Here is a 13112-nt window from a genome sequence, read left to right on the forward strand (position 1 = left end):
CATTGCAGCAGAGGCACAGAAGGAGACTGCAAGAGGAGCTGGGAATATTACACACAGAACACAGCCGAACCACAACACCCTCCCCTGGACACACCCTGCTGGGGATCACTGCTTCTCTTTTTTCTGAACCGTCGCCCACGCCACTCGGAGAGAAAACTCTCCCTCATCATCATCCTGAAGAAAACCCCTTTCTCCTCATTTTCACCCTACAGAGGACACCTACCAATCTCCAAGGGCTGAGATTCCCCTGGTGAACATTGTCTTTTTTCCTTTTTTCTTTTTTTTCTTTTGGATTTGGACACGGCCTCTCCACAGTAAATACACAGGCCAGCTAATATAAAGACTACAGATCATAGTATTGACTCAACCTACGGCTTGAAGACCTGCGAAACGAAGAAGGACCTAGATCACTCTCATTGTATGTCAAGAATGGTTACTGTACGTATGCCTCATTTTTCTCTTCTATTTGCAAGGATGGTGGATGTTGTAGCAGCAGCATGCATTGCATAGGCTACATTCTGGAGCGCAGACCCTTTGTTTTCCACTTGATTGTATTGTACACAAACATATATACATGAATGCATATAGCCCTATGTATTAATACACATATTGAATATCATATAATATGGTATATATGATAGGCTAGCTAGCTATAATACTGGTATAAACAAACACACATGTATTACACACAATATTTATAAGCTATAGTGGCCTAAATAGGCTTATACTACTGCTCTCTCGGTTATGGGATATTGTCTTGACAAGATTAACGATCGATGCTGGCAATTAGTAATGTCATGCTGAGCGATGCGCCACGGCTGCCTGCGCGAGGCTCCATCCCTGCCTGTATCTTCGACGCTGGAGAGCAAAATGCTTTATTCTGCCATTTTATAGAGGACTATATATTTGCTTATCATAGGCCCACTAGGCTATATCAAAATCCATGGCTGCATTATTTGTATACACATTTTTCGCAAGGGCGTAGGGGGCAGAGGGTGCTGAGTCCGCGTGCTACTGCTGAGCTGCGTAGAGAGTGGTGGGGGGGGATGTCTTTCTCCGCCTGCCCTGCCTGGCACTGCACAAGGATGCTCGAGACGGATTTCTGAGACAAAACATGATGCCTCGGTGGCTGAGGGCCCATAGAGAGCAAGGCAAAGAAAAAAGGTCGAGTCACTAAGGGAGGGGGAGGGGGAGGAGAGAGATTACGGATCCATTGGTTTGGATTGAATCAGACAAGTCAAAATTCCTAAGGGATCTTGTTGCGATGCAACGGAGTAAATGGGGATGGACATTTCAGAGGCCGCGAAAAGAGGGATGGCGACTAGCGTTTTCTTTTTTTACAAGCACATTTTTTACCCATCCATCATAACACTTATTTAAAAAGCTAGCGCCTATTTGAATAACGCCTGTTTGTTAAAGGGTTTATGTAGCCTTAGCGGAGTTAAATTAGCCTAGCTCATAGCACTAGCAGTTCTAGGGGGGGGGGGGGGTTATTTTTGGACCCCCTTGTGGCCCCCCTAAATGTGGAGTATGAAATAATTTTTACACAACTAATTTTTGCTATCGTTCTTTTATTACATCCGTTATTAGAAAGTGGCAACGCGGAACATGGTATTTTGCCTGCTAATGCCTGCAATGCAGTGAAGAAAACGACATGACAACAATAACGTCTAATGTAACTGGCCCCTCTAACAGTACAACTGGCCCCAGCTTGGCCCCCCCAGTTGAAGTGGTCTAGAACCGCCACTGGCTCATAGCCGACGGCCGAATTGGGCGTGTCTCTGCTGGACTCGAGCGCATAATGATTGGCACGCGCTGGCTTTTGGTCTGAAAGCTTTCATCTCCAAACATCCTCTCCTCTTGACTTAATGGCGTTGCCTCCAATTTATTCCTGTCAGCAGGTTGAATGATTTACCGTTGCATCGTTCTCATGGTTTAGTAAAACTGGCGTGCAAGGAGCAAGCTAAATATATAAAATATGATTCAATAATTTTTATGCTCTATATTTATGCTTTATATAAAAGGCTATATATTTATCAAGTAGGATTTATGCCTATATTCTATCGTCTTAATTTACAGATTTTAATGGCAGGTGCAGGTAGAACCCCATTTTTTATTTTAAATAATAGGCTGCTACAATATCCAAAGGGATATAATAATTTGTTGCAACCAAAAACACAAATACGGCCATTTAGAAATCATACGCAATATAGGCCAACATAAATAATCGAATGACACTTCCATGGGACTTGGTAGCCTACTGCGATGGTCGTGTAGGCCCAAAATAAAATCTAGTAGCCTACATAATATAGCACGAGCACGACCATGTTTCTAAACTGAAGAGAAGACTTATTTTGCAAGTCCTAAATCTTTGAGATCATAATAATGCAATTATTTCAATCAATAGTCCACTTGATAATTACTTATACCTATAGCCTCAATATGTTTCAGCTGTCCTTATTGAATAGTAGCCTATTTCTATTTCATCAGTGTTTGCCCGTAGAGCTGGGCTAACAGGCAGGCCCAGAGCCCAGTCAGCGTCATGCACGTAGGCCTATAGCTCCTGTCCACATGTTCCGCAGTCCTCCGTGAGCATTGCCTGTACCGCAGTGCCAAGCAAATAAAACAGTTGAGTCAGATAACCTTCCCGAGGCGCTTCCGCGATTCAAGGACAAGGACAGCAGAGGCCACCAAGTGTAAACGAGCCTAAATAGAACTGGCGCTATGAGTTTAGAATATAAGATGTATCCTGTATTTACATGTATTGTCAAATTATTTCGTCAAGAAAATCAATCCACCATGGAGTATGACTGGAGGGCAAAATCAGGTTTAGCCTAAATAGATTTTGATTTATTTTGAAATACTCTATATTTACTTATTCAAGATGGCCTATAGGGAACTGAAATAGACTCATAGGCCTACATAAGAATAAGAGACCTCAATTGCCATGTTGTCACGCAAGCCATGCATGGTATAGCCTAGCCTACTACTGTCCTAGTAAATTGAAGTAATTGACAGCCATGGTCGTGGAAATAACACAGCATAAGGAAAATATCTACTAAACTGAGCTAAGATAATTTTATAGGCCTAATTTGATTTTTCCCTCTAATATGTCCTAAAAATATATGTTGTACATTATTATTGTTATTATTATTATTATTAAGCCTATGACTGACTTACTGGAGCGAAATTATGTTGGCAATTGTGGCGTTCATTGTTCCGGGAGCGTCCTGCAGCTCCTGGCCATGACACAAAGCGCTACTGTTTACATTAATATTCATAGAGCTGCCATAGTCTCTGCGCGCGAGAAGAGGAGGAACGGGTGGCTCTTTTGTTTGGTTGTTTCAATACCTTTATTCAGCAAAAAGGCGCTCGGGGTTGTGAATTCCTACAGAGCGCACATGTCTTGTTTTCACAAAATATGGGGAAGGGGTAGAAGATGTTCTGTAATATAAATGCGAACAATTTTAAATGCGTGAAAAGAAGCGAATGAAGCATTTTGAAATGTTACAGAAAAGGCTCGATGGTTTGGACAATGCATTCTGGCCTCAAACGGAATCGCCTGAAAGCCACTCCCTACTTCAGCACTCTGGATAGCGCCCCTGGTTTCAACGAAAGCTACACACACAAACACACTCACAGGGAATTTGCAACATGGTTTATGTCTGTCATAAAATGCATTGACAAACGGGGAAATTATTTTAAAATATCACATTTTCCTAATATAACACTGAAAGAAAACGATATATATAGGCCTATTAAAAATGAGTCTTGGTGCTAAGCGTTAGTTATGTAGTATGTAGGCTAAGGTTGTGAGTGTTGGACTGTGACTTGTGTTGTCCTGTTGTTTTACAGCTGCCACCATGATCCCTTTAAGCTGTAGAGAGTGTGGCTAATGCCTTTTGTTTAGGATAATCCTGTAATCTGTGTTATTTAGAAGGCCCATTTACAACCCCAGCCTAGAATCCACTTGCGATTCATGCCTTCCAAAAGAATGATTGATGTATATTTTAAAAACAAGGGTGAGAAAGAGAAAAAAAGCCTTGAAAAATCGAGGCCTTTCTCTTGAGCTAAACCTTAGTTTAGTGAATCCCCTGTCTTTGGTGGTTCCATGAAATTAGATTTTCAAATGTATTTCCTCGTTTTCAAGTTACTCAAATGAGACTAATGCACTACCATTTTAGGTGGGTTGTATTGTGGTACAACAGTGTCTGCAATAGTGTTTTACTGATGAGTTAGCACATGAAAAAGAGAACCCAACAACTCCTAAATAACATGAAATATTCAGAACCTAGTATATTCTGATGGTGTTGTTGCCAACAGGAAGTAACCTTTTTTAATTCTCTCTCTTACCTTAGCTCACTCAGAGATAAAGGTTATTTTCCATGACTCTCCCAGTACAGTGCGACTGCATCACCCATGAATGACAGTGTTGTCACCAGTGGTAGCACTAACAGGAAGTGTGTGTAGCAGTAATATAGTTCCCCATATCAGTGGGTAGATCAGCAGAGGCCTCCTCCTGACCTCCCATTCTTTGCTAAGAGAGAATTTCTTGTATTTATTTGTTACTGCCACAACCTGATTTATTTTCTCTTGGGTTGATTTACAGATAACAATCTTCTGAGCAATGTTTTTTTATGCTAGAAATGTCCCTGAACACGAAAAGAGTCGATGCCAAGCACATCTGACATTATCAGAAGAATCTAATGACAAATCCCTTTTTAGAATGTAGAGAGCAGTCTTGACTCCAATGTATGGACCTGTGTTTGATTCCCATTGGTACACTTAGGAACAATAAGGCCTAGCATGAGAATCTCAGTTACATCTGAGCCCAGTCTTCTGGCTGATACAATTACAGTGATTTCCGTAAATGGTAATCACATCACATGCTTTGACCTTTATCGGGACATAACAAAAGCTGGCCTGAATACTGTATGTGGCAGACTGCTGCTTTCCCTCTTAGGACAAGTCTTCACCTTCCATTTGTAGGAAAGCAACAGCAGTCATGTATATAGACAAGGAGAAAGCCAATTTGAAGAAGACGACGCTGCCAGTATCTGTATTTACATTTGGGTCATGTAATGTTGCTGTGTTTTGTAATTGAGCATTGTCAAGTGTAGGTGGTCTGTGTGCTGTGCTCGCTCCACTCGGCAGGCAGAGAAAGGAGAGGAGGTAGGGTTCTGGGCTCTTGTTTGCGTGCGAGTCTGGGTCCATGTGTAGGCGATGCTGATGATGCAGTCCATTAAATATTAAGGGAGATCTCTCAGGTCCCAGAAATAGAAAAAGAAAGGCACATCTAGTGCCGGGACAAGGAGAAGAAGAGCTGGCCCGACCAACAGCAGAAATCTGGAAGTGTTGGGGGTTGTGTGTTTAATGTGTTTGTGTGTGGTTACTCTCTTTGTTGTCATTCATCATGATTAGCAACAGAATTAATGAACAGAATTAGCCTATCAGAGGTGGGCTGGTTGGGCCTTTATCTATGGCCAGATGGGTTATTGCCTACATCCTTGCCATATCAGTACTTGGATATTGTTATGGATGTAGTTGATATTTTCCCCTAATTTCCTTGTAAAGGCTAACATGTTCTGATGAAAATTATGACTTGTTCTATTTGTAGCATCCTAAAAGCACTCTTCTGTTTTTTTCATCCTCCTGCTTGTTGGCATGGAGATCTCAGGGTGATGTTAGATGTTGCTTGTGTCAGCTAGTCTCTCCCTCTGTGTCTCTGTGGCCAGTCTGAGTCTGGGAATTATATAACTTTAGAACTTGTCACTGTGGATGCCTGGACTGCCACACTGAGGTCTATTTCAGTTGACAAATCAAATTTGCTGTGATTCGGTGTCTTTCTGCAAAGGGCTGTAATATTTGGTCAGTTCTGTGGCAAATTCAGAAAAGATTCATATTTCCTTTAGTTTCGGACGTTTGTGTGTTACATGGTGACACATATTAGATAGATGCATTTTATGAATCTATTTATCATACCCATGTGGACTATTTGTTCTTTCCCATTATGCATGAAGGATGATCTTTTAACTGGGTATTGTAGAACCTTCTGTCCATGTTCTGTTCCAGTGCAGTCCCTAGATCAGCAGATCTTACCACTCTAGTCGAGACCAAAGAAGCCCATAACATGTGTATTGTTTGATGGATGGCTAGTCTACTTTGCAGTAGCTCTCATGTGCTTCTTAGATATGTGTGTTTACAGGGTTTTATTTTTAGGCTGTCATAATTCACTCCCTTTCCCTCTCCGCTTTCCTCTCCCTCTGATGTTCTCTCCCTGTCAATGTCAATTTGACTTAAATATATTCTCTGCTTCCGCAAAGCCATCGAATATTAATACATGTAGAAAAACAATATCTGCCCAACAGAGATGGATTATTTCGTTCTCTCTGCCTCTATCTTTCTGTCCGCGCACGCACGCACGCACGCACGCACGCACGCACGCACGCACGCACACACACACACACACACACACACACACACACACACACACACACACACACACACACACACACACACACACACACACACACACACACACACACACACACACACACACACACACACACACACACACACACACACACACACACACACACACAACCAAAAGTCAGCCAGCTATTAGCAACAGTCTTGAAGCCGCTGTTACCTGGGCAACATGGTTAAAGGTACAGCTCAAGGCAGAAATCAGGTTAGACAGAGGAGAGAGAGAGACAAAGAGAGAGAGCGAGACAGAGAGGGGCAAGAGCACGGAGGGGGGAAACAAGATGGGGGACACTAAGAGCTACAACAGGGCTTGGGGAATATCATCAAAGCAATGAATGCTTTTAGAGTAATATGTCCATAGCAGGGGAAAGGAACACTACTCAGCCTCCTCCATTAAGTTGAATGGATAAACATCAAAAGAAAACCCTGCCACGCAAAAGGGAAAATGACGAACATAGGCTATAACCAAAACAACAGACAAACAGTAGTAAAACTGCTGGTAATATTGTATCTTACTCAAATAATTCTAGAAGCTTAGGCTACACTGTGAGACCTCTGGAGCTTTGGCAGTAGACGCCTTAGTAAGCCTTATAACACCCACCAGTCTGAGACCTGCAGTCACCATGCCAGCCAGGCTCACAGATACCAGCTTGAATAATGGTACTTATTTAAACCACACTTCCCAAGTACACTATACCAGGAAATGGAACAGGGAGCCAAAATGAACATTTGTATCAGTTTTGGTGGAGCCCAGGAGGCCAGTAATACAGGGACAACATCTCTGTACTAGCTTGTTTACACAGTATGTCAAAAGATATTTATATTCTAGACAGAATGGTGAAAAGGAGGAGCGGATGAATGGAATAGATGGAGCAGGGAGAGAGGGAAAGGAAAGAAAAGGAGAGATAGCGGGAAGTTTCGTTTCTGACCTGCACACACAGCTGTTCCATGAAGACAATCCCCTGTGGGTCAAATTAAGCAACATGGTGTACTCCAGAGCAACACACAATGACACCAACACACCTCTAGTGGGCACAAATACACACTCACACATTCCATCCACTCGCACAAACAAGTTTGAGTCGGAGTCACAAACACTCACTTACAAAAGAAAGTGAGCACACTAAAACCCAGAATGTATTTTTTTGGGTTGAAACGTTCCACGTCGCTACATGACAGCCTTCAGAGACGTTAGGCCTGAGCAGATTAGACAATGTCACTTTCTCTTTTGTCTGCCATGTCAACCTCCCCGTCCCAAAGCCCACTGCCCCACCTGCCCCACCACCAATACTTAGGACCCTGTAATGATGTAATGCTGTTTGACCCTGTGGCTGGCTGGCTGGATGGAGGCTGGGGGATGGGAGGAGGAAACGGGGAAAAGGGACTGTGACATCTGCAGGGCCAGAGGCAGCGAGAGAGAGAAAGAGCGGGGGAGGAGAGAGGGGGGGAAACAGGGAGGGGGGAGAGAGGGGTCTGTGTATAGCCTACTGCTATCCCTGCCTCGCATCCTTCCACTCCCTCAGCTGATGTCTGACCTCTTCCCTAGCTGACAATGACAGAGCGGACATTCATTCAATGAGTCTATATTAAAGGCCTACTAACAACACCCCACCATTACTCTACTGTGTGTTATTACTGCAGATGTATATTATTTGTACACAGGGTTCTATATTCTTCCTTTTCCTCAGCAGATAATCAGCACCATGGAAACCCAGGTGTCCAACGGTCCGAGCGGAACCAGCCTGCCTAACGGGCCAGTCATCAGCACCAACGGTGCCACAGACGACAGCAAGACCAACCTAATCGTCAACTACCTGCCTCAGAACATGACCCAGGAGGAATTCAAGAGCCTGTTCGGTAGCATCGGAGAGATTGAATCCTGCAAACTGGTCCGAGACAAGATTACAGGTATTCATGATGCTTCAGCAGGTACAGTTGATGAATAGACAGACAAACAAAATCTATTTCTAGTTGGAGGATAACAAATAATCACATACAGCATATGTACCTGTAGGTACAGTTATTTTGGTGCAAAAACAGTTTCTAAAGGACCATTATCGATATCTGTTTTCAACGATTTAGGCCAGAGTTTGGGCTATGGGTTCGTAAACTATGTGGATCCCAATGACGCAGACAAGGCCATCAACACACTCAACGGTCTCAAACTGCAGACCAAAACAATTAAGGTAAGAGCACCTCTCCTTCCTGCTTTTCAACCTGCGCCACTCTCCATCTTCTCTGCTTCAAAACGCTGCGGAAAACCAGGAGAAAGGTAGGGAGCAACTCAAAGAAAGGGAGATGAGAGAGAGGCAGAGAGAGGCAGATGTGACAAGAGTGGAAGGAGGAAAAAACAGGAGGGGTCACAGGAACAAAGGAAGTGAGCAGAACAAGAAATGAGAGAGGGAGAGTGGAGAGAGGGAGAGTGGAGAGAGGGAGAGTGGAGGTCAGAAAGCAAGGGGCTAGCAGCATGCAGAGGTGATTGTGATGGAAATGTAATCAGGGAGTCTCACTGTGGGGTCATTTCAGGCTCCCCCATCTGCCTCCAATCTGGCCTAATTAGGAGGCTTCTTTGTCCCCAATATGGATGGGGAGGGGGGAGCGGGAGGGGGAGGAGGTGAGGGGGGCAGATTAAACACTACTCCATCCGTCCCTCCGCCCCCTCTCCTCCCACCTGATCAAAGTAGATCATAGATTGGGATAAAGTGCAGGCTTAGTTCAAATCAGACTTCTGAAAGACTGGGGCAGAGAGAGTCAACAGCATCAGGAGCTGGGTTGGGCTGTTAGAGTTATACAGACAGGTGGCAAATCATATTGTTAATCATTATTTGTACAATATGTTTTAGTTACATTACTATACAAATACACATATATTGTATTTAGGGGGCAATAATAATATTATTACTACTGTTAGTAATATAATACCAAAATAATTGGTCCGATATAAATTACAGAAAATGTATACATTTTGTGGTTGTTATTAATGTTGTTGTTAATGTTGTTATTGCAATTGTTAAAAGAAAAAAATGTTGATATTATCAGGAGGGCAATTTTGAAAATCAATGAATATTATACAGTCATTAAACAATGACCAAGCAAATGTCATATTTCCACCAAAGCATTGTAAGATGGAGGGAGGGGGCAGGAGGAGTAAAGGGTAGGGGGTAGCTTGGGGAGCAGAATGCCAATGGCAGGATTAGGGGCCATATGGGCTGCAGGCACCATCTGTACTGTAGGAGAGACAGGGAGAGGGTTAATTATAGGGTAGCCTCCGCTACCCCCCTCCCATTCTCTAGCACCCCCAATCACTGCATCACACACCCTGTCCACATGCACTATACACAATACTGGAGTCCTGCACACTCACTGCACCATTTAGAATGAGTACAACTTTATTCTCTAAACTCAATGGGTCAAATACACCCATCAGGATGTGTTGTGTTGTGTTGTGCAAGGCATGATAATACTTTAAATGTTCACTCTCACTAGAAATGTCCCATTTTTATATCTAAAACACATTCATTCAAGTTATACTGTACTTGTATATGTGAGTATGTGTTTATATAATAAGGAGTGAAAGTTTTAGTGAGTTGACAGTCGGTGATGCTGTCTTGTGATCTATTTATATTGTTTGCTGGTTGCCAGTGGAGCTGTTCTCCCTCGAGGCTGGAAACAAAGGAAAGAGGTAGGAGAGGGAGGGGAGATCAGCCTATCTCTGGCAACACTCGCTCCCTCTCCCTCCATCCGAAACAAACAGACAGACCACTCACAACAATGCACTGACTCTCACTATCTATCAAACTCTCTCACTGACTTTCATGCATGCCAACACATGAATATGTAGACATTTTCATAATCAATCTAAGTCACACTATAGTCTCACCATAGAATACTAATGTTAACTTTGCACAACGGTGGACACAATCAGTCACAAAGCGTTCCAAAAAACAGTTACACACATTGACAAAAAAGACGAGTAAAATGAATATTCATGCATGTTACAGGGCCAGCAGCATACCACCCTGCAACACCACCCTGGCTTGCTTCTGAAGCTAAGCAGGGTTGGTGTTGGTTGTTCCCTGGATGGGAGACCCGGTGCTGCTGGAAGTGGTGTTGGAGGTCCAGTAGGAGGCAGTCTTTCCTCTGGTACAAAAAAAATATTCCAATACCCCAGGGTAGTGATTAGGGATATTGCCCTGTGTAGGGTGCTGTCTTTCGGATGGGATGTTAAACGGGTGTCCTGACTCTCTGTGGTCACTAAAAGATCCCATGGCACTTATTGTAAGAGTAGGGGTGTTAACGCTGGCTAATTTCCCAATCTGGTCCTCATAATGTCATCCCCATCTTTAATTTTGATCATTCATCCTGTAACTATTCCCCTAGCATATTGCTGTAAATGAGAATGTGTTCTCAGTCAACTTACCTGGGTAAATAAAAAAACGACTATATGGTTTTATGTACAGTAAAGATATGGGAAACCTTTGATTTGATATCAGTGTTAAAATGTGTGTTTCTTTGATGTGCTGTAGGTATCGTACGCCCGTCCCAGTTCAGCATCTATCCGTGATGCTAACCTGTATGTGAGCGGTCTGCCTAAGACCATGACCCAGAAGGACATGGAGCAGCTGTTCTCCCAGTACGGACGCATCATCACCTCCCGCATCCTGGTGGACCAGGTTACAGGTACAGCCTTAACTCACTTCTGGCACAACTGACCCCTACTCTAACCTACCATTAGCCTATTCTAACGTACCCCTGACCTACCCTAACTCTACTCTAACGTACCCCTGACCTACCCTAACTCTACTCTAACGTACCCCTGACCTACCCTAACTCTACTCTAACGTACCCCTGACCTACCCTAACTCTACTCTAACGTACCCCTGACCTACCCTAACTCTACTCTAACATACCCCTGACCTACCCTAACTCTACGCTAACGTATCCCTGACCTACCCTAACTCTACTCTAACATACCCCTGACCTACCCTACCCTAACTCTACTCTAACATACCCCTACCCTACCCTAACTCTACTCTAACATACCCCTGACCTACCCTAACTCTACTCTAACATACCCCTGCCCTACCCTAACTCGACTCTAACGTACCCCTGCCCTACCCTAACATACCCCTGACCTACCCTAACTCTACTCTAACGTACCCCTGCCCTACCCTACCCTAACTCTACTCTAACATACCCCTGATCTACCATGGACTTATCCTTACCTACTCTAACTTACCTCCCCCTAACCAACTGTAACCCTACTCTAACCTTTCCCATCTCATTGGACCAAGTCAGTCATGACTCACCCCTCCTCACCCCTCAGGTGCTAACATTAGCTTGCTTTCTGACCCCGGAGCAGGTATATCGCGAGGAGTGGGCTTCATCCGGTTTGACAAGCGGAACGAGGCAGAAGAGGCCATCAAGGGCCTGAACGGCCAGAAGCCCCTGGGCGCAGCCGAACCCATCACGGTGAAGTTCGCCAACAACCCGAGCCAGAAGACGGGCCAGGCCCTGCTCACCCAGCTGTACCAGACCGCTGCACGCCGCTACACTGGCCCTCTGCACCACCAGACTCAGCGCTTCAGGTACTGCCCCCACCACCACCCAATCCCTTCTCTGACCTGTCTGTCATCTGACCCGACACACCTGCCCTGCTGGAACGAGCACTACGGCGCTCGCTCATCCTATCTTCCTCTCTTTCTCTCCCTCTTTTTTCTTGACTTTCTTTTAAACTGCAGCCTCATCCCTCCATTTGGAAAGGGACCAGATCCAAATAACAGCACAAAACCAATGTAAGAGACCCCCAATGTATCAAAGCACAAATCAAATGAAAACAAAGCAAAGTGCTCCAAACCAGTCAAATAACATAGTATCTACTATACAAGATGAATAAATTACATTTAAATGAATCAGACAATGCAGATCTCCAACACACACACACACACTTATCTGCACATTAACAAACTGATTTTCACAGTGCGTTGTTGTGGTTCGCAAAGGCTAGGCCGTGCGCTCTGTGATGGGTTGCTGTTGGGATAGACAGACGGCTCCTCTCCAGTACAATTAAGGGGAAGGGCGCCCTCTGGAGGCCAGCTGGCAGAGGAGCAGGAGCTGTATGTTAAAAGGCCTTCCTCCTCTCAGACCTCACCACTAACGTCTCCACCCCCTTCATTTCTCCCTCTTGCGTTGCAGACTCGACAATTTACTAAACGCCAGCTACGGAGTCAAGAGGTAAATGCCAAAGGTGTACTTTGTAAAATAAAAAAAGATACAAAAAAATAATTACATCCATGCCTAAGAACAAACCTCAAACAAAGTGACTGGAATACCACCTGCTGCCTTCACCTTGAAATTACAGATTATGAAAATATTGCCTAATTCCCTATTCACACTGCCCATTAAACTGAGAATGTATGTAACAACCAGTCCAGACAGTATAACAAATCTAAATATGCTAAGCAGTGTCTAGGGTTGTCTAACAGCAGGGTATTCTGGCATGGCTTTGTTTATAATCTTTTGGTTCTTTCTTTTGGTTTGATTACGTAATGGAACTGATGTGTGTGTATTTCTTTATGAACTAACATTATCAGTTTCGGTTTTGCTTTAATGTCCCTTTTATTCCA

At 43.9% G+C, this 13112-nt stretch overlaps 1 protein-coding gene across 17 annotated transcripts in view; it reads left to right on the top strand.

Annotated features, from left to right (window-relative positions):
* The window catches only part of elavl3 (ELAV like neuron-specific RNA binding protein 3), a 19226-nt gene continuing 6114 nt past the window's right edge, over nucleotides 1-13112 (top strand). For 2 of the 17 annotated variants that reach the window (XM_045715096.2, XM_045715101.2), the window contains exons 1-7: nucleotides 1-438; nucleotides 8175-8415; nucleotides 8569-8672; nucleotides 11013-11166; nucleotides 11846-12074; nucleotides 12228-12281; nucleotides 12682-12720. In XM_045715096.2, the coding sequence (XP_045571052.1) occupies nucleotides 421-438; nucleotides 8175-8415; nucleotides 8569-8672; nucleotides 11013-11166; nucleotides 11846-12074; nucleotides 12228-12281; nucleotides 12682-12720 (839 nt within the window). In that variant the 5' untranslated portion in view covers nucleotides 1-420. The remainder of the gene's footprint in view (nucleotides 439-8174; nucleotides 8416-8568; nucleotides 8673-11012; nucleotides 11167-11845; nucleotides 12075-12227; nucleotides 12282-12681; nucleotides 12721-13112) is intronic. The other 15 variants (XM_045715105.2, XM_045715106.2, XM_045715107.2 and 12 more) reach the window with 12 other exon arrangements.

The sequence above is a fragment of the Salmo salar genome, chromosome 03, assembly GCF_965601325.2.
Source record: "Salmo salar chromosome 03, fSalSal1, whole genome shotgun sequence".
NCBI classification, from domain to species: Eukaryota; Metazoa; Chordata; class Actinopteri; order Salmoniformes; family Salmonidae; genus Salmo; species Salmo salar.